The sequence below is a fragment of the Candoia aspera genome, chromosome 4 (genome assembly GCF_035149785.1).
Source record: "Candoia aspera isolate rCanAsp1 chromosome 4, rCanAsp1.hap2, whole genome shotgun sequence".
Taxonomy (NCBI): Eukaryota; Metazoa; Chordata; class Lepidosauria; order Squamata; family Boidae; genus Candoia; species Candoia aspera.
In genome coordinates, this window is record NC_086156.1 from 68,783,894 (window position 1) to 68,805,157 (window position 21,264).

Consider the following 21,264-nt stretch of genomic DNA (forward strand, 5'->3'; position numbering starts at 1 on the left):
GAACCAATCCGTCTTAAATCTGTACTGTCCAGCAGGGTTCCTCAGTCAAACAGGGTAAGGCTTATCCAGTTCTGTATGGAAAGACAGCACCCAGTAATTGTCTTAGAGAGGGGATAATGAGAATTACTTTCTCCCTGAATTTGTTCTATAGATAATCTGTTTGATTGTAATAGGTGTAACAAATCTACTTCTAGAGAACATGGGATAAGAGTTGGAGGGCCAAACTTGATCCCTCTCAAATGTTGCTGTGCATATATTCTAGCTGCATCATAAAACAAACTGTGAATAGCAGGAGATGCATTTGAATTCCCAGCAAGAACCAAACCTTAAGTAAATGTTGCCATTGCTCAGTGATGAGCAACTCATAACCCATTGGTTGTTTACGGCTCCCAGACCTTTGCCTGCAACTCTTGGAGTTCCTAAATCACACTACCAACATTCAGTGGCAAATCACTAACGTTCAGGGCACAACTTCTGTGGTCTTCTTCTTCAGAAAGTAGAAACAAAACAGGTATGTTAAACTTCAGTAGGCTTAAGACTTTTAGTTTATTAAAATCTACTGCAGCTCCCCTTAATCCAGAAAGAACTAAATACTGCCACTCCACTTCCTTGGGTGATCTCAGTGCATCTGTCCTAACAGTCAGAAATCACGCTGAGATGAGGAGTAGGTCTCTGATGTTTATTACTGCTACATTAACGGAATCCTAACAAACTGAAGAAGCGTGGGAAAAACCCAGACAGATAAACCCCGAAAGTTAAGGCGGGTCTGATCTGTGTCTCTTTGAATAGCTGCTTAATTCCTCAGTACTACGCATGCATTTTCCACCCTGGATGGGAGCCCCCTCCTGCTCACCATCAGTACTCATGACAGCATCACTACATGTCCCTGCAGTCCTCGGGGCTGCTTAGAACAAACGAACACAGTCCTGGTGCAGAAGGGCCTGGCCGTAGCGTGAGTCAGAATATCAAACTGGTATTTTTAATGTAATTGGAGGCTTTGTCTCCCACTGTAACTGTGCCATTTACCTTGAATAGGAAAAGGATTGCATGGAACCTTTCGGCCGTGGGTGGGAGAGGGTGATGCACTTGTCACTCCAGTCTGTTTGACTGGCTGGGGTGTTATTTCTGAACGTGCTTGAACGGAACCCCGTGCAAGGAGGGAATTCGAGGTGTGCAGGGTCAAGAACTGAAGCCATGGACAGGAAGCTGTTGAAGAACTCCTGGTATGCTCTAGCAGTTCTCTTTGTACTGTGAGGGGCTGCTTTCCTGGCTATTTCTTGATTGAGAGGCATTTGCACTGGGCCACAAATTAATAAGGGAGGTGGGGAGTGAGAACTACTGGTGCTAGTGCCCGTGTAGCAGCGGCTCTGGTCAAAACTGGCTTTTTGCCATTCCTTTTGATCCAGGCTGAGTAAGGATAGGTCAGTTCACGAAGGGCTCCTAATGCAAAAGAAAGCAACAAGGGAAGGTTCTTACCTAGCCAGTTCTGTCTTCTGCTACTTCTGCCCAGGGAAAATTTTTCAATATAGATTTTGAGACGGAGTAACAGAGACTGGGAGAGAAAGCCCGGTTGGAAATCATCCCCAGCAATACAAACAAGAAGCTACTGAGTGGAGGGGTCCATCTTTCTCTGGTTCAACTTGGAGACTGCCTTTCAGGCTGCCAGAGAAGAACTGTTTTAGTACTTGCCACCCTCCTCCTTTCAGGAGGAGAATGTGAATCAATGAAACTTGCTTGTAGACTTGTGGTGTTTAATCTTAGCTGCCTGAAAATAATCTCCCTGAGATCAGCTCTCTTATAAGGTTCTTGGGATGGATCAAAGCATAACAGTAAATTATTCTGGTCCAGCAAGAGGATTCATAGGGTTAGGGTTATATATTTTATATACATATAAGTTTATATCTATTTAAAATATCTATCATCCATCCTTTCTAGTAACTCCTGGAGGTTATGTATCCTGTCAGTAGGTCCGGATGAGCATACATCATGTGCCAGAGGAAAACCTGAAATCAGATAATGGCGTTAAAGACAAAACATTATTTCATTGTGTCTTGCACTACTTTTTATACTGATGAAAGCACTTTGCAGCATGATTTCAGAGAACTCAGTAAGGCAGTACATGTGTATTTCTTAACTGGCAGTGAGTATGCTAGAAAAAGAGTTCTGCTTGCTGCTACTTATGCTACAGTGCTGAAGCTGATCTGCTAAGCAAGGCCAAGGGAAGGTTCTATTAAGCCTAGGAGCTTAGTTTCACCAAATTCTCATTCATAAATCTAAAACCTTCTCTTGGATGGGGCAAGAGGGAGAACAGGAGGGCCAGGAGGTAGAGTATCCAGGCATTGTGCCTCCTTTCAACTCTCACACCCCCACCATCAGAGAAATCAGTTAGTCAGTCAATCAATCAATCTTGGTGAAATAAAAGTATTCCTGTTTGAAAAGCCTGTTTGAGAGGGACAATTGTCTAGCCCGTTTAAGCTGTACAGTCTTAGGCTTCTAGCTTACAATTTCAGATGCGTCCTTTACTGTTGTCTTTGGTCCATGCATGTCAATGTACAGCTGCCTGCAAGCATTCAGTCTGCTAAATGTCTGGACTCAGATTGCTTTTTCAGTGTTTCTACCTCTGTAAAACTGCAGGTGTCTGTTTTTTTCTTTCAGTCATGAGGCTGTAAGATCATTGTTCCACACCCAGATGAGGTGGGTCAGTCTTGAAAGCATAATACTCTCCCTTTGAACACTACTGCTCTCTCATCCTGCATCAGCACCAAGAAGCACAGACAATAATAACCACACTTTTAAAATGTCTGTTGGCACATAATTCCACTGTTTCTGTTACCTCTAAGCTAAGTCCCACTAAACCCAGCCCTTCGTTTAAAAATTCCTGCATTTTGTAGTGTAATAAGTAATATTAATTATGATTGTCCTTATCAGATCAACCTGTCCACACATCTTAACACCTGTACCATCTTCTTTTTTCCTCTCTGCTTTCCACAGCAATGACAGCATGAAAGCCTACACCGGTGGTAATAAACCCCACCAGTCTTTCATCTTATTTCAGATGTGTGATTGCCTGAGACTCCTTTCTCTAATTTTGGTTGCATTGATTAGAACTAATTCCAGCTGAGGTGAGGGACTGGTCAAGTGAGCCTACCCATCTTCCACCCTATGATGAGTTTTTGATTGTAAACTCAGGAGGGCCTAACAGGAGCAGGGAAGACCACCCTGGAACCCTGGCCTCTGGAACCCTTCAAACATTTTGTGAGCATTCTTGGCAAATCTTTGTACAATCCTTGGAGATTTATTCTGTGTACTTGCCAGGAATATTCTCAAAACGTTTTTTAAATAAAAAGGGATTATTTGCATGTCTCTGGTATAAACTAAAGAAATCCACTCCTTGATTCGACTGGTGATAAACGAAGCCCTTAGTGGAAGGTGTTGCACATTCAGAAACCAAGCATCTTCACAAGTGATGTAAGAAAGCATGATTGTCTCTGTATGTGTGCGTGTAATTACAGTTAATGTGGCATGTAAAGAAACACTCTTTCCAAAAAAGGAAAATGAGCAATGAGGTGTATTGGGCAGTTGTGGTTGAGCTCAAGTGTGCTAACAGGTGTGTTACCATGATCTGGAAAAGTGGCATGAATTTAAAAATGCTATTTGTTTAATGCCTCTGGGATAGCATTGCTGAAAACAAAACTGGAATGGACCAGCTCAGTACCTGTATGTGAGGTTTATGGAGGCCATTCCAAGTGTTTTAAGGAAGAGCGGAGAGAGAGAGAGACTGAGAGTGAGGAAGAATGTAACTCTTTACCTTACACATTTGGAAGCAATTGCTTTTTATGTTCAGATAGACATAATTTAATTGCCTTGCACCTAAACGTCTCCAGTGACAGTACCGTTGGAGGAGAAGAAAGTTGGAATGATAAGCGTGCATGGCAGGAATGCATTCATGTGCTCAAAAGCCGAATGTTTAGGAATGGCATGGTTTCTGTATCTGGAGGTGTGCACGTAAGCGTTCTTTTGCTTATTTTTTACAACAGTTCAGTTTCTGAACAATGCACCTCATGTACATGATCTCAGGCCTGATTCAGTTGGCCTAGAGAGTATGCTGAATCCCCCAGGTTCAAATTCTAAAGCTAAGATGGTCCACCCTGCACAAATACCTGGAGGATACCACCCAGAAGCTGTCTGCTGTTGGCAAGGATAATAGACAAAAAGTATCCTCAGGTGAACCTCTTCCTCATCCCCACAAATAAGTGTACACAGGGCCATCTCTTTAGCATGTACTCTGGCTGACTAACTTACTAAAAGATTATCTATATGTTAACTGCAGCTGTATAAAGCAGTAATCATATGGGATGCAATTTTCAGTGGCAGCTGCAAAGTGCAGTATTCAAGTGAGTGTGCTGAGAGTGAGAAGGAAAATGTCAATTAAAAGATAACTTGTATAACAAAATAAAAATGGGAAAGCATGTACCAAGAATTTTGTAATGGTGCTTTCAACATTATACTCTAGGCTACACCTGAGTATGCTGTAGACTCTAGTCTTCTCAAAATACAGGAAGGTTTAATTTGTTCCAGAATTCAGTGTACTAAGAATTCTAGTTTTAATTAAAGGACAATAACATTACATTTCTGACTTTTGAAATTTTGAGAATTCATTCAAAACTAGGCACAGCATGCTGAAATTGTAGAGGTTGTTGAATGAGATTTTCCCCTTCGTCAGAAAGCAAGGCCACTTAGTCCTACAAAAAGCAATCTTGAGCAAAAGCAGTGAAAAATTCCAGAATAGGGAGAAAAATCCTTCTCAATAAATTATGAAAAATAAAAGAAATCTAAAAATTGTTTTGATTTCCATAAATTTATGCAGGTATCAATTTTACCTTTCCTTATTACAGAATTTTGGTCACCCTTGTGCAGAATTTAGTGCAGAAGACAGAAAATCCTAGAAAGTAGTCCCTGGCTTTGCTAGGGGAGATAAATCCTTAAAGAGTTTCATTCCTAAGAATCTTATCTATAGAATCAGATAATTACTGCAATTGATCTAATGCTGCCGCTTGCCTTATTTAAAACTAGGATAGAGCTGCGTGCACTGAGTAAGATCTCTGTAGGAGAAGAGCTGACTGTTTCCTATATAGACTTCCTCAGTGTCAGTGAAGACAGAAGAAAGCAATTGAAAAAACAGTATTATTTTGACTGTACCTGTGAGCATTGCCAGAAAGGAATCAAAGATGACCTGATGTTGGCTTTGAAAGAGGGGAACGAAAAGGTATGACTTTGACAAAAAAGTTAAGGTCTTGGTTTCAGAATATTTCCAGGGATACGGATGGATGAGGTGTTGAATTGGAAACAGGAAGGTGTGAGTTCAAATGTGCCTTCAGCTATGGAAGCCTACTGAGTAACTTTGGGCCGATTACTGCCTCCCGTCCCAACCTACTTTACAAAGTTTTTGTTGTGAGGGTAAAGTTGGCAATAAAGCAGGATGCAAATCTAACAAATGAATAAATGTAAGCAGTAGCACATGTCTTGTTTCAGTCAAGAACTTTACAAGGAAATACTAAGATGCAGTCTGTTTTTCTGGGTGTTTTCTGCAGTTCCTGGGCTTCAGTCTCTGATGAAGCACAATGTATCTACCCTCACTGAACTTTTTAACAGGTTGATTTACTTATAGAGAAATATTTATGTGTTGCAGAAGATTAGCAGGGAGAGTATACTGTGGTGTAGTATCACTTGATCCAGCAGGCCAGCTCAGGTCTGTTGGCTCACCCTATCTCTTGGGGCACCAAGGATATCTAGGGAAGGTGAGTATACAGGTAGTTGAACCAGTGGGAGAAAATTGGTATAGTGAAGTAAGCTGTTTTACAGTGAAGTATGTGTCCTGTTACCTACCTTTTTCTTAAGAAATATTTAGTGTCCTTGGTCTCCTAAGAAAACAAGGGTTCTGCTCTCCTCCGCCTATGGATGGTTGTAAGAAGCGCCCAATATCTTCACTGCTAATCTGCTGAATAACTAATCTGTCCAGAAGTAAGCTGCCAGGTGTTTCTTAAACTGCTCTGGCTCTCACTATAACATGAAAAATGATCACACTAAGTATTTATCGATGTGTATATTGTTGCCAGACTCACTGTTAGTCAGTTCCATAAAAACTTTGCAAGTATTGGGCTCCATGTGAGAAACTGTGGGAAGAAAGTGGAGGATGAGTGCAGTTTAGGTGGAGAACAGGCAACACAGACCAGATATGAGAGCCATGGGAAGAAAACATTTCAAAGAGGCTCTGCTTTTACTCTTCCTCTCTTTGTGTGTGTCTTTGAGTCAGTCTTGACTCCTGGTGATTGCCTGGACAAATCCCTGAAGTTTTCTTGGCAACATTTTTGGAAGTGGTTTGCCACTGCCTTCTTATTAGGGCTGAGAGAGTGGCTGGTCCAAAGTCACCCAGCTGGCTTCATGCCTAAAGCAAGATGGAATTCACAGTTTCCTGCTTTCTAGTCTTAAACCACTACTCCAAATGAACTCTCCTGTCTTTAATAACTCACCGTAAGTTTTTTCTAACATTCAACTGGAATTTGCCTTCCTGTAAATTACATACATTATTCTTTTCCTGTACTCTCTGGAAAAAGAGAGAAATTCTTAGCCTTCTTCTGTGTGACATCCTTTCATTTATTTGAAGGGTGCCATCAAAATCTTTTTGTCAAAATCTCCTCTCAGTGTCTTCTTCTCAAAACTGAACCTGGCCTCCTCCTTCAATCTCTCTTCTAGGACTTAGTGCCCCGTTCGCCTTCATTACCATTCGCTGAATCTGTTCCAATAGAAAAATGAATTAAAATTAATCTGGCAAGATTTGTTCCAAGTTGTTATTTTGATAATAAGAGGAAAAATGGATTTGTTTTATGATGCTCTTTGGAGAACTTGATAAAAAAAATGAAGAAGCACACACCAATAGTTTCCCCTTATTTCTCACAGCCATCCCAGGAAGCAGTGAAAGATGTCATTCACTTCTCCAAGGAGACCATGGAAAAAGTTGATAAAGCTCGTTCTGATGGAATATACCATGAGGTAAGTCACTGAACACCAGATTTTCTGCTGTGACTTTCTTCACAGTAGTTTAATGAAGCCAATTCAGTGGCCTGCTAGAACCACTGAAATGGAGCAGAGCTTATAACACAGCTGAGAAGCTGGCACAGAAAAAGAAAATTACCTTAGATGGCTTCAATGAGCATGCCAGAGAAACACAGGTTATTGCTCTTACACATTCAGCCCTCCCAAGCATAAAGAATCACACGCTTAGACACATTAGGTTAAGAAGTAAAAAGAAGCTTACTGACTTTATTCTTTGTTGCTTCTGCTACATCCATCTTGGTGGAAAAAGATGAAGTTCCTTTGTTCTTCTTTTCTTTCTAATTACATAGTTTGCCCTAAACTCTCAACCCTACAGCTGCCAAGAGGTGTGTGAAAGAAAGGGGCAGAATCCCTCATCAAGGCCCAAGCACATGGCCCTGATGAAGAGAGCAGCATCCATGCTGCCTCTCCCTGGGTGGAGAAGGGGGAAAGAGAGAAAGAGGAAGTGGGAGTGGCAACAAACAGCTTCATCTGAGTTGCATTGGGGGGCAACTTAATTTACATGTTAATGAGGCATGCTGGATTTGCCAAAACTTCCAACATTTAAGTGGTACAGGACAATATTTTCCCATGTCCCTAGGACTCTATAGCAGTGTGGGCCACCTGAACCCATTTTCTGTGAATCTCAAAATTTAGCAACAAAGAGCAACTGCCTATCATTTTTTAAAATAAGGAAACAAAAGTGACCTTTCCAAAATAGTTAATAAATGGGGAAAAAAGCTCAATCCTGGTTCTTCTAGGGACCATGCCTTCCTTACTGACAATAAGAAGAGAAATTTTAAAAGTGTATATTCTCACTGCCAAAAATTGCCTACTCCTGCTTCATAGTGTGGGACCACTTTAAGGCAACTGAAGGAAACCTGGAGTTTTTTCTTTTAATGTTCAAAATAAAATATTTTCCCCACATTATCTTCAAATGGCTCTGTAATATGTATCTGCCCACACATTAGGATATTGCATGTGTGTGTGCGTGTGTGTGTGTGTGTGTGTGTGTGAGAGAGAGAGAGAGAGAGAGAGAGAGGCTCTTCAGCACCCCATGTCTGAGAAAAGTGAATTATTATGAAGTATGGGAGAGGGCCTTTTCTGTTATCCCCCACCCATAGCCCCCAGGTTTAGAATGTCCCTCTCAGGGATTCCAGGCTGATATGCCAACATTGTCTGTTTTTTGGTGCCAGTGAAGATCTCGCTCTTTACTGACGCATTTGGAACTTAGCAACCCATCATATCGCCCCTTACTGTATTGTAGTTACTTCAGTTTAAAAATAAATATGTGAATGAAGTTCCCATTTTGCTCAATCTCAGCAGGAAAGACGTGTCATTCATTGGGGAAGCAGTCTAAAGGGCCTTTCCTCTTAAATTAATTGGTACAGAAGGATAGCTAAGGCTGGCTGCCGCAAGAGAGAGATTTTAACCCAATGTAAAATAGACCATTTATATTGGTTATTGTCTTTTCAACTACAGTATTACATTTCAATTGTCTTCTCCAGGATTTTAAAAAATTGGAGCTGCCTTTTATGGAAATACGAGTTGAAAAGATGGTGCCAGTCTAGGCAAAATAAATGTGACTTTCTCTGATGGGATTATCCTCCAAATAATCTAAGATATAAAGCATGTGGTTTTGTTTTGGTGCTTTCAGATTATTGGTTTTATATCTATGCAGATTTGTGCACATTTATACAAGTGTTTCAGTTTCAATTTACTACAACCAAAGATCAGCCAGAAATACTACAATTCAGTACAAAATACAAATGAAAACATACATAATATATAACAGTAAACACCATTTGTACAGATTAAAACCCTACCATCTTACTGCATTGCTGGTAAGCAAAATAGCAAAATTTTGCAAGCTGAAGTGTTATTTCATGGATTGAAGCTGAAAATAATAGTATAATGGATTGACTTAAGATTCACATAATTAGATTTCTTTTATTATGTGAGGAATCCTTCATTTACAAAGTCTTTAATTTACAAAATTTCTTTAAATAAGCCCTAAAATATATATCTTATGGGCTTTTATACAGAACTACCTTTCCAGTATAATCTAATTTCCTATCCACTCCAATATTGACTGCCAGCATTACGGTTGGTGAGTTTCTGCTTGCAGAGTTTTACCTCTTTCAAGCCCACAGAAAAATAGGGCATATTCCAAAACTGACAAAATACAGAGGGAACATTTCAACAAGGTCTAATCTAATCTAATCTAATCTAATCTAATCTATTCATCTCATCTCATCTCATCTCAAGAAATAAAAACAGTATTTAACTAGGAGTTCATGCCATCAGTGAATAAAAAGCCCACTGGTGATATGAAAGAACTTGACTGTAAGTTTCTTTCCCAGTCTCTCCGGTCTGATGCAGAAGTGGAAGAGTCCAAGGGATGATGCTCATGGTTTCGAGAGTCCAGGACCCACAACCTGTAAGGATAGTTAGTTTGTCCCTTCAAAGTGTGAAGGGAAGGCAGGTGAAGTAAAGAAAGGGACCACTACGATGCTCATGCCATCACCTCTTGAAGAGACTAAAATTCCTGGGACAAATCTGCTCTTTTATAGTTGCAGTTTTATTTGGTGTTAGGTAATTATAAGATTAGCAAGTCCTCCCTCCTTTCCTCTAAGGGACACACACACAACATTAAAAATAATGATGTAAGTAAGGGAAAAAAACCCAAAGTGGCAACAAGTAATTTAACTATACTTCGTTTAATAGTTTAATTTAACTGTACATACACAAACAAAAGGGTTACAAATCATCCTGTGTCGGGGCCTCCTGAAAGAGCCCAGTTTTAAAGGCTTTTCTAAAGCCCTGGGTACACACGGATTTCAACGCTTAGAACGTGTAAAAGAGTAGAACTGTACCCAATGCTAGTGTATTATTCTTGTTCACTAACATGGAACTACTCCTTTACATTTGTTCCAGATGAATTGTAGAACATTCTTTTAGAAAAGTGGGGGAACTGGTTACAGAAAATGAATCATATCCGTGCTCAAGGCTGACCTGTCATCAGAACTATGTACTGTAGAGGCAGACCTCTTTATCCTGTTCAGTTCCCCTCTCTGATGATTTTGTTCTTTGTGGTTGTGGCAGGTGGTAAAGCTGTGCCGAGAGTGTCTGGCGAAGCAGGAACCAGTGCTGGGAGAAACCAATATTTATCTGCTGCGGATTCTTAGCATCTTGTCCGAAGTTCTCTCTTACCTCCAGCTCTTCGACGAGGCTGCTGGCTATTCAAAACAGATGGTGGATGGTTACCTGTATGTGACCAAAGTCCTCTTCCTTCTCTCTTCTTCAGTAACTTACTTATAGAAATAATAAAATAAGCAGACCTGGTAACTCTGTTTTACTTAATCGCAAGAATATCCATAATTGAAACAAATGAGTGAAAGCATTTGTGATTCTTAGAAATTAATAAAATCTAGTTAGGGGCCTAACAGTATGAGGGCTAAACGTGTCAATGAATAGAATAGAATAGAATAGAATAGAATAGAATAGAATAGAATAGAATAGAATAGAATAGAATAGAGTACTTTATTGGCCAAGTATGATCAGACATACAAGGAATTTGACTTCAGTGCAAGAGCTCTCAATATATTTACATAACATCAGAAAATAAACAATAATAAAGTAATGTTATTTACTAAAACTATACAATCAAGAAAAGAAAAGAATTGAAGGAAAGTAATACTATGACTATTAACTAACACTCATATTTAAAGGGAGAATTAAGGGACAATATACTGCATCTGTTGTCTAACGTATGTTCACATTACTGGTCACATCTTAGCAGTCATGTCTTACCATAAATTATCAATCATTATATCATGCTACATTAATTAGGTGTTCAACAGAGTGCTTTCAAGTGGAAAGAGCATATAAATATTTTAAATAAGTTAAGTGTAGAGAGTTTTCTCCCTCTGTATGTAACCAAAATAGAAATCTGATTACTTAGACCCAGATAAATTTGCAACTGTGGTGCAAATCTTTGATTCCATTTCTGGCTTGCTGGAAGTGGGTTAGTAGTGTGCTATTCTCCTCTCTGCATATTTGTGTCCTGTATATCAGTATATCCATCTATATCCTTTTTAATTCAGTGTTTTAATAACAGTGAAATTAGTCAGCAGGGAACTGTGGAAGACTCAATTTTTTCACTTCCTAACTCTTTGACCTGCTCCTTGGAGATGCAGGGAAATTTAAAACTTGCACATGTAATAGATTAAATGAGAGGCTGAAGGGACTTGTATACTATGTAAGAGGGAGGAGGAACTATAAGATTATAACTATCTGTTGAAAAGAAGGTCGGAAGTCATTATATCTCTTAACCTTTGTTTTTTTCCTCCTTCCTTCCTTCCTTCCTTCCTTCCTTCCTTCCTTCCTTCCTTCCGTCTTTTATTCTATGAAAAAACTTATATATATATATATATACATATACATACATATACATACATACATGTATTTTTTAAAAAACCCTTGCACATGTAGATTTTTAGGTTGTGCAGCTTGTTTTTTCTCTTTTGCCCTCAGGAAACTTTACCATCCCAAAAACGCCCAGCTTGGGATGGCCCTTATGAGAGTGGGGGTTACCCACTGGCATGCTGGACTAATTGAAGTAGGCCATGGGATGCTTTGCAAAGCTTATGCTGTTCTTCTGGTGACACATGGCCCCACACATCCAATTACCAAAGACCTGGAAGTAAGTGATTTTCACAGTGTGGTGAAGCTCCTTCTGGATTCAGAGATTATTCATGTGATTAATAGTATTTTGTTGGTGATGCTTATTGTTCAATCTGTTGGAAGTAGATCTATGTAGCAACTTGTCCATGTGCAGGATTAGCTATAATTCCCTACATGACTAGCAGTTGCTGAAGTAATATGAAGGCATAATTAATACACATAGCAGAGTTTGATTGATTATTGATTTGCACAGAGTACTATGACAAGATAAGCTGTTTGTGATAAAGACTGAACCTTGAAAGTGAGGATTTTCCTCCACAGACTACAGTTAGGATGGTATACCAAAAATTGAATTTCCTGTCACTTGCAGCATCTCTGTTTGCATTCATTTAGGCCATGCGTATTCAGTCTGAGATGGAGCTGCGCATGTTCCAGCAGAACGAATTTATGTATTACAAGATGAGAGAGGCAGCTCTGAAGAACCAAAAGATGCAGATCATGCCTGAGCCCTCCAGTGAGGTTTCACTTGGCCTCTTCCAGAAGAAGCAATAGCAAGCTCCTTTGCTGCTCTGAAGATGTATCCTCAAATTCTTGCAGCTGCTGCACCATCAGCATTTCTGATGCTAAAAGAAAGAATGTGACCCATCAAGGGAAAAATGTTTGATCCTGTGACAGCTCTAGTTCGAATAATGTCATATACTTATTATGTTATTTAGGTATGTTTCACACAGTACTGAAACTTACCTTTACAATTATTAATAAAACTGTTGCAATTTTATACACACACACACACACACAAATAAAATTTTTAACACTTATTTCATTCAGCTAAGTCTGGTACATACGTACAAAAATGTCACTTTGTCCTGCTTCATGTGTGTCTTTTGAAGGTAGAGTTGAAATGGTGTGGTGGAGAGAGCAATTGCATACAGACAGGGGTATACTGTTCCCTCCACAAGTTATCTGAAAGCTTCCTGTGGGCAGGTTTTAGCTGTCAAAGTTTTATTATGAGCTGTCCATGCTGTTCTTAGTGACCCTTCCTTCCTAGGTAAGACTTTAAAATTTTGGTACTGTTTTATGAGTTGGGACTGGAACTCTGAGAATTCCCATTCAACGTTGAGTTGAAGGTTGCAGTCTTAACATATTTCAAGGACATCAGGCTGCCAAATATTGTGTAATTGCAGCCACACAGATTTTTAAACTGAGCAGTACTTAATATGCAGAGGTACTACTACTCTTAACTTGGTGAACACAAACTTGATAGCTTGGCATCTTGCTCTGTGCAGATCTTACATAATGGCTTAAGGCAATGTGCATTATAAATCTAGGATGCCATGGATTAAGGCTGTGCAAAGATTGGAAACCGATCCTCAGCCCAGGATACTGCCTCTTCTCAATCTGGAGGCAAAAAATCAGAAGGAGCCTGATTTCTCTTTTCTCAGTCTGGGGGGTAAGTCATCATAACTTCTTTCCAATTTTGGAGCATGAACCAGAAAAACAGAGCTCTACACTCCATGACCTAGAATGGGAAGAACAAATACCTACCAGACTACTTTTTTTTTTAAATCAGTGGTATGGAATTTGAAAGAAAGGAAATCAGAGAGAAGGAATTAAGTATGTCAAGTTTAGTCTAAATCAGTTCAGCAGGTTTAAATTTACACTTTCTTGCACTTTCGCTGTGTTTCCAATGCTCCTAGTAAACGTTGGCTAGTGCAGTTTAACCAGCATCCATCCCCAGCCTAATAAGTAGGCTGAATAATAATAATAATAATAATCTCCAGCTGCCTAATAAGTATGTAATTAGATCCTTGTCATCAGGGCCAACTTGGGATGAGGGAGCAGATACTGCTTACATTTACATCTCTGGGAGTTGAACTCCACACTTCTTAAATTGGCTAAGGTTGAGAAACACTGGTATAGGGTTTTCTGGGCCAGCTCAGCTGCCTGCTAGAATGTAAACTGGCAGGCTATAAATCTGCCACAGCCAGAAATGTGAGCTCAGGCTGTTTCACAGTTCGTAGAACATATACAGCCCTTGAAAAAGTCCTTTTCCTGTACCCTGAGGCTATCCTATGCTTGTAGTCAAACAGGTCAGGCACCTATCAAGACCAGTAAACAAACAAACAAACAAAAAAGACCAGTAAACAAACAATCAGGCAATGAATCCAGAGGACAGGCAAAAGACAAGGTGAGATGAAATCCAGGGTCTAAGAGAGGCAAAGCAACACACATGCAAGTCAGAACTGAATTTTCAACAGTTGTTCTCAGCACTTTTCACAGGGAGAGAGTACAATAAATAAGCCACAATGAGCCTCCACCTGGTGCGCAGCTGAGACACATCACACAGGAGCTGCAGAGTCCACTCTCCTGTTAGCATTCCCATGCCTCTCAGATCCATGAAGTTCAACTCTCTGCTCATGAATCTCCATTAGGCCCCTCTGCCTAAAACTAGGGGCCTGAACTTCTGAGTGGGCAAAGGTTAGGGGTCCTGGGAACCTGCTGATTCTGCAAAAGTCAGAGTGGGGTCTTGTAGTACTGTTGGAAACTCCAGTAGCAGGATTGCTGCTATGGATACGTCAGGTTCTACTTCCTCCCATCCTCTTCATCTTATATTCTCTAGCAGGGCCATAACAAAAGCTAGCGGTTGACATGTTGGATTGGAGAGACCACAGCTCAAGTTCCCCTCAACCATAGACCTCACAGGGTGACTCTGAGTCAGATATTCTCATTCAGCCTGGCCTCCAGAACAGACTTGAAATGAGGGGAGAACTTTATGTACGTGGCTTTCAGCTCCCGGAGAAAAAGCAGGAAGTAAATACAAACATAAATGAACTGGCAAGCAAGCTGTGGCAATCTGCTACCTTGCTGTCCATGTAAAAATGGCAAGCTTTCCTACTTCAGTTTTTTTGGATGTAAAATCCAGTAAATGTAAAAAAAAAAAAAAAAAGATAATAAATGACATATTTAAAGTTGCTGGTAAGCAGAACTTTAGCTACCTATTATGGGTATTTTCAGGGGTGAAGTGACATCACATGTATCATCATGTCATTGTACAAATTATGCACATTGTGTCAGAATGTGTGTTGTAGTTGGGTGGCTATAACACATTTGAATAAATAAATTTGTATAATGACACAATATACATAATTGACTATTAATGTGACATCACCATGGCTTCCTGTCTGCTCTCTGCCCATGTTCAAAAGAGATGATCAGTAACAGGTTTACATTTCCCTCTCTTATACAATGCTGCTAATGAAAGAAACCCTATTTTCTATGATAACAGTATTTGAATGGTTAACTTATTACTTCAATCCAGCCCTTCCATTAAAACAAAGTTTTCTCCAGGTCTGCAAATAACAAAACACAAATTTTCACAAAATGATTTTGGGGAATAGATACAATTTCAATATGCATTCTACTTCTGCCAGGGGCTTTTTATTTCCGAAATAAAGCTGAGTGTCCAGTATATTTCCTCAAAAACGTTCACTGGAAATGAAAGAAAACCTAACCATATATGTACACACATGTGCACATGAATGTGAGTGCATACCTATATAAAAATGCACATATTCAAAAAATGTGGGGCTCAGTAGTGCATTAATGGGGAGCACTAGCTGTAAAAATGTACTGCAATCATCTTTACCCCAATAGATACATATAGGAAAGGACTGTATTCATATGTCACCCATCATCTGGAAAGTGATTTGAATAGATCTAGTGCCATGAAAAAGGCAGTTTTCTGGACATCCATATTAGAAAAGACAAGTTATCTTAACTGAGCAGTAGAATATGGCTTCTATTTTGTTCCTCTATTGCCCTCTAGAGCACTGTCCCTGAAACTGAGTTGAAAAAAGAACAAAAGACAAATTCTGAGGCCAAAACCAGTTGGTTATGCTGCCATGTTCAATAGAGTTTGCTTTCAGATAACTATATATGTGATTTTACTACATGGTTGAAATTCTACAACCCCCACTTCAGAAAAAGCAATTCATACAGTATGCAGGGCAGGAGGGTGCAACCTGAGACCCTGAGCAGCATGCAATGTTCCTCTCCCAAAGCCTTGTTACAGCCATGAGAGTACCTCCAACTTGGCACTGAAGGAAGTTGATATAGGTGATCCTACTGACCTTTGTAAGATTTTGTTCTGATGTCTTGAAATTATCCATTGGCATGTTTTAAGACTGATGCGTTACTGAATTTGTCCAGTCTACTGATCTGAACACTGATTTATAATAATTATCAGCTGCAGTACATGCCAAAGAGCTGTATTGACAATGAAGAATGGACAGCACTGAAGAGTCTTTTGTACACTTTATTGTATCTGTCTTATACAGCACAGTAAAGAGATGCCCAGGTTACCTAGATTCTCTTACTGATCCTCTTGTAATGAACGTCACCCACACTCATTACCTAGAAGAAGAAAACAAGAGCTTTACTTTTTCATGCTTATCTTCTGAAGACAGCCAACAACCTAAATCCTTCCTATGCACGGAGAGAACCTAAGATAAGCCAACAACATGGGTTATGTGGAATGCAAAGCAATGCAGTTTTGGGGATGCAGCTCTGGCTGTAGGCCGTAGATGGAAATCTTTGTTAAGTGTGAAGTATCCTCTGCAATTCTGGACACCTCACTGTTCCATTCTACTGAAGAAAAGATTGTAAAGCATTTGGAGAAATGCCGTAGAACAAACTAAAATACTGTAGAACAATGTGTAAACTGACTTGAATGGCCCTCTGATAGAAAGGGATATATCCTTTCCTTTTGTGCCCCTTTTGTAACTCTCTGCCCCTCCTTGGCCTCTTTTTGCCTTGACTTCTAGGCTGCAAGGCCTTGGGAAAGAAGCCAAACATACCATGTTCCTCTGTAAAATGCAGCACGTATCAAGTTGTTTGTGTTGCTGCTAATACATCATCATCATCTACAAACATTAAATATATTTAACCTTTCACTGAGCCATACTACTTTTGAACAATTGATGGACTCTCTTGTAAGTGCTCAGGGGGCCTATATATATTCCACTTTTCCTCCGCTGAATGTAAGACGGCTTACAATAAAATTACAGCAATGCTATAAATACAAATAAAAAGCTAACAAGCAAAAGAGAAAAAAAAGAACGCAAGAGCAGAGACTAAAAGATATGCAGTCTACAGCATGCATAGTGGATAGTCATGTACCCAGCACAGTGCAGCCTCCAGGTACTTATTATGAGATCTGAATAGGTATGTGTGCGTATATATGCATTTCTATGTGCATATAGAACACACACAGTCTTTTACTACCACAGTGCTGTGTTGATGACATATTCAGTATACACAGGTAGGCCACAAACAGTTATTCTGCTAATTTGGGGGCTCTCTTAAGGTCGTAGAGATGATCAAACATCTTGTGTGCAACACCCAACAGAGATTGTGTTAAATAAAACTGGAAAAGAACAAATTATGTTAAGGCTTGCCTTCAAGGTTAAACACACAACAGTATGATGATTATTTTTTCAGGGTGACATCAAGCCATAAATTAGCCACCTCAAGCATGTGATAGGTAATTACAGTATAATAATAATAATAATAATAATTATTATTATTATTATTATTTCAAGGCCAATTTCCACTCAGCCGTGCTTCTGAATTTTGTTTTACTGAAATATGTACATTCCATCTGAATTTGAAAGCAAACCATCAGTTCCACTGGAACTGGGGAAGAGTGCATATTTTATAGCAGTGGAAAATGTTTGCTTATAAATATTTTACTGTGACTATGGATGGTATACCAGCTCATCTGCTGTACTAGCCTCATTGGCTTCCAGACCCTGCAGTGGACAAAAATGATCAAGGTCACAAGGGGGATGCTAAAGTGGCTTACATTTGTAGGTAGACTTACATTAATGATGGTGTCTCCATTGATTTCTGTAACAGACTTGATATCCTTCAAGTTTACAACCAACTTATTGTCTCCTTCCATTTGAACAACAGCCTGTGTGAAAACGAAATAAAAGAAAGTGATAATGAAGCAAATCATCATTTGGACTCTAGTTCTGAAATAATCATTTCTGGTTCTGAATAACTTGTTCATGTATAATGAACTTAAATAAATATAATGTTGGGAGACCTTTTGTTTCCAACATTTGTGTGCCACCTACTCATGACTCCAGGTGCCTTCCAAGATAGGCAGATCCATGTATAGCAAGGGCTTATGTTACTGTCTTCAGCACTTCCTGGTTCAAGTGGTCAAAAACTATCATGTTTTATGTAAACTTTGGCTCTCTCTATATATATTTGCCTCTGTGTTTTTATGAAGTGGGCAATATGCATGCAAAGGGTCAAGGAATAAGATTTCTCGCCTACAATAAATCTCCCCATTGAGTATTTCCTTCTACCTGATTCAACCTTTTTCTGTGGAAGTACTATATAATGACTATTTGCAGGGTACTGTATATCTGAATTTGTTTCAGGAGAAACCACCTTGTCAGAAAGTAATGCTATAAAGTAGTTAGGAGCTTTGTGCCCTACCTTGATCTTTTCTCCTGTTGGAGTCTGTAGCTCAGCTTCTTCTCCAATTGTAAACTCATTTGTGACAACTTTGCTTCCAGTTGTCACAGTGACTTTGAATTTCTTGCCATTTTGTACAATTTCGGAGACGCTTTTGATATCCTTGCCTTTTTCAATCAACTCGTCAGAAAGACCTGGGTAGGACCAAAACAACCATTATAATGGCACTCTCCATAAAAATGCACTGAATAAGATATCCAGAGAGCAGGCTCTCAAATCTACAATTGATGAAAATTTTTTTAAAAGGCCCATAAAGAAAATTAAGACATAACTGCACTGTATGGAATGAAGGAACAGCTTTTTGAAGTTTGTTGCAGAGAAGAGACTTCCTTATGAAGTCATCTTTCCTTTGTGAAGTTTTCTCCCTTGATGGAGTGGAAATGCAGCTCCCTCCACAAATATCTTAAACAAGATTAAAGTGCCTTTTCTTAAGGAAATGGAAGGAAAAGAAGGTAACTGATGGCTGTATGGATCACAGGAATAAATCTCCTTCCATATGCCAATGTTAATACCTATGCCATTAGAGATCCAGTTGTCCTTGTGCCTGACAAATGAGCATAGGTCCACCAGGCTCTTTTCTAAAGGAGAGGGTATGTGACATATGGTTTTAGTGGCCTGGCTTGGTTGCTGGGTGCTGGCATGAGTCATCAGAAGGAGAGAGAAAAATGGGGAGAAGAGGCTCAGATATGGCCTTGGAGTGCAGCTGTGTTGTCACGAGGGCAGATGAGCTGGCCTGGCTGCTAGCCAGGACTGTTGTGGGCAGATGGAGGCAGCCTTCCCATTGGTCAAGCCTCACATATAGGAGTTGGGGACTAAAGCCCTGGGGGGAAACCCACCACCACAGTTGCTGGGGGACATATTGCCCATCTGACCTGTGAAGGAAGGAAGGAGAGAGAGAGAGGAGAGAAAAGGATATGTTGCCATGTTTTAGCAAATACTGTGCAATGTGCTGTTGCGTTAAAAGTTTTCACTGAGAGAGACATTGTAGTAAGAGTGTGGGAGAGTTTGTGTGTGTGTGCCCAATTTCCTGACTCTGCGAGGGAGAAGTCAACGGGAGGCCTTCCCTTGGCAGAAGAGAAACAAAACTACACCCCAAACCGAAGTCAGATGGGAAAAGAGGGAAATGGCTGGCTGCAGATGGAAGCTTGAAGTCTTTGAGGAAGCCCCAAACCAGGAAGGGTTGGGCAGAAGCCTAGAGGCAGAAGATGCATCATGCAACATCTATGCAGAGGATGGCTGATGAGATCCTAGAAGTCAAGACGCACTGAGCACACGCCACAGTAATTTAACCAATTCCCTTCCTATCTCTTAGTAAGGAACTAAACTGGAGGGAGGACGAGAAGGCAGGGGAGCTGGTAGCCTAGCAACCAAGGGGGTGGTTATTAGTGAATACCCCTGAGAAAGAGACTGGCAGAAAGTGACAGTTTTGTAAACAGAAGTTCCTACTGATATGAAAATAGTAGATAGTAAGAAACAAAACATAAAAGCCTTCATCATCTCAGTCTCAGTTGTTGTGCTGCAATTGTCCTCCTTATGGTAAAAGGATATCCAGCTTCCAAAGAACCCAGAGCCACACTATGACAATGTATTTCCATGAAAGGAGAGAAGTTGATCAAAAAGTTGCATGTCATTGGGTGGGTACTCACAACTTTTTTAGATCAGTATTGTTAGAAGTCAGGGACTGTAGTTGGAAATTAGGGGGGCTATAGCAGGCAGGGCAGCAATGCCGCAGAGCAGTATTTCTCAACCTGGCTGGGGAATTCTGGAAGTTGAAGTCCATACATCTTAAAGTTGATGAGGTTGAGAAACACTGCCATAGGAAAGAGGTAAGTTTTTCCCTTTTGGAAGGGGATTCTAAGTTTCCATCCTTTAGATGCAACTAAGATTCTTTGAAAGCTTAACATGTCTTATTTCTTCTGTGCCCCACCAAAAAAATCAGCAGAAAATCACACTTTTAATATTTGCTCCATGAAATTCCATTCTTAAACATATAAACTAGAAGTAACAACAAGGCAAGTCTGAGGCTAAAACAAGTTATTTGTTATGGAAAAGCTTACCAATGGCTTTCATGAATGGCTCAAAATTTTCATGGGACTGAAGTTCATACTTTCCAGTGAAGCCCATTATGGTTTGGTTCTCTTTGTGCCCAGTAGAAGGGAAGATAGTTTCTGGAGGCCAAATCTCCTTTTTATGCAGAACATTTACCTTGGAAGTCAGACAGAGGTGTGCCTAAATGATCAAGATTATCACTTAACCACTCCCATGTTTAAAAGCTACAGATTTCTTTAAAAAAACCTTGTGTGAATTACAGACTGAAACTGTAAGTAAAGAATCATTTTTAAAACTTGGGCAAAAAGGTATTAACTGATGCTGAACTCTAACTTGCATTCTCTTGAAAATACTAAATACTAAAAGTTATGAGGTTACATAGCAATTATTGCAATTAATGCTGTGCCTCCCCATTTGATTTCAAAGTACTGGTCTGGAATAATTCAAAAGACAGAACAGAATCATTAATAGAAATTACAACAACAGCTATCATAATAACTTAGTATTGACATTAATATCAGAGCCTTAGTCACTTTTTTCGGGAACAGACGTTTAATAGATATGTTGACTTAAACTAAACCTTGCTGGGAAGAAGGCAGAATCAAACAGAATATCATGACTTGGAATGGTCTGCTTGTAACTGAGATCAGCCAAAAGGGATCAGTGGAAAAATTCACCTTGAACCAAGACAAGATTCTACAAATCATGTTTGTGGAGCTAGTATCTAAGGGGTTTTCCCAGCATATGTCACAAACCCACCTGGCACCAGAAAGATCTTCATCATGAATGAGACCAGTGTTAGAAGGCATTACATCTACACATGGAAAAATAGTCAGATGAGTCTGTTTCAAACACATAATTAACATGTGTTAGTGGAGTTGTACCCAG

At 39.7% G+C, this 21,264-nt stretch overlaps 2 protein-coding genes across 3 annotated transcripts in view; one reads left to right on the plus strand and one right to left on the minus strand.

Annotated features, from left to right (window-relative positions):
* SMYD1 (SET and MYND domain containing 1) overlaps nt 1–12,330 on the plus strand; it is a 33,689-nt gene extending 21,359 nt beyond the window's left edge. The window contains exons 5-10 of one of the 2 annotated variants that reach the window (XM_063300371.1): nt 2,656–2,694; nt 5,074–5,266; nt 6,958–7,050; nt 10,198–10,361; nt 11,629–11,797; nt 12,172–12,330. In XM_063300371.1, the coding sequence (XP_063156441.1) occupies nt 2,656–2,694; nt 5,074–5,266; nt 6,958–7,050; nt 10,198–10,361; nt 11,629–11,797; nt 12,172–12,330 (817 nt within the window). The remainder of the gene's footprint in view (nt 1–2,655; nt 2,695–5,073; nt 5,267–6,957; nt 7,051–10,197; nt 10,362–11,628; nt 11,798–12,171) is intronic. The other variant, XM_063300372.1, reaches the window with a different exon arrangement.
* Nucleotides 12,331–16,073: 3,743 nt separating this feature from the next.
* Nucleotides 16,074–20,494, minus strand: FABP1 (fatty acid binding protein 1). Its single transcript, XM_063300380.1, has 4 exons — nt 20,385–20,494; nt 18,289–18,461; nt 17,660–17,752; nt 16,074–16,191 (listed from the first exon to the last, which is right to left on the minus strand). Exons 1-4 carry the CDS (start codon nt 20,449–20,451, stop codon nt 16,141–16,143), a joined length of 384 nt encoding a protein of 127 aa, XP_063156450.1. The 5' UTR covers nt 20,452–20,494; the 3' UTR covers nt 16,074–16,140.
* Between the last annotated feature and the right edge of the window lie 770 nt (nt 20,495–21,264).

Excerpts from the sequence above, each read along its gene's own strand:
- FABP1 (XM_063300380.1), bottom strand. The coding sequence starts at position 20,451 with ATGGGCTTCACTGGAAAGTATGAACTTCAGTCCCATGAAAATTTTGAG. Across the intron at positions 17,753-18,288 it reads CAACAGGAGAAAAGATCAAG|GCTGTTGTTCAAATGGAAGG; the intron begins GTAGGGCACAAA and ends GTTTTCACACAG. Across the intron at positions 16,192-17,659 it reads ATGGAGACACCATCATTAAT|GTAATGAGTGTGGGTGACGT; the intron begins GTAAGTCTACCT and ends TTCTTCTTCTAG.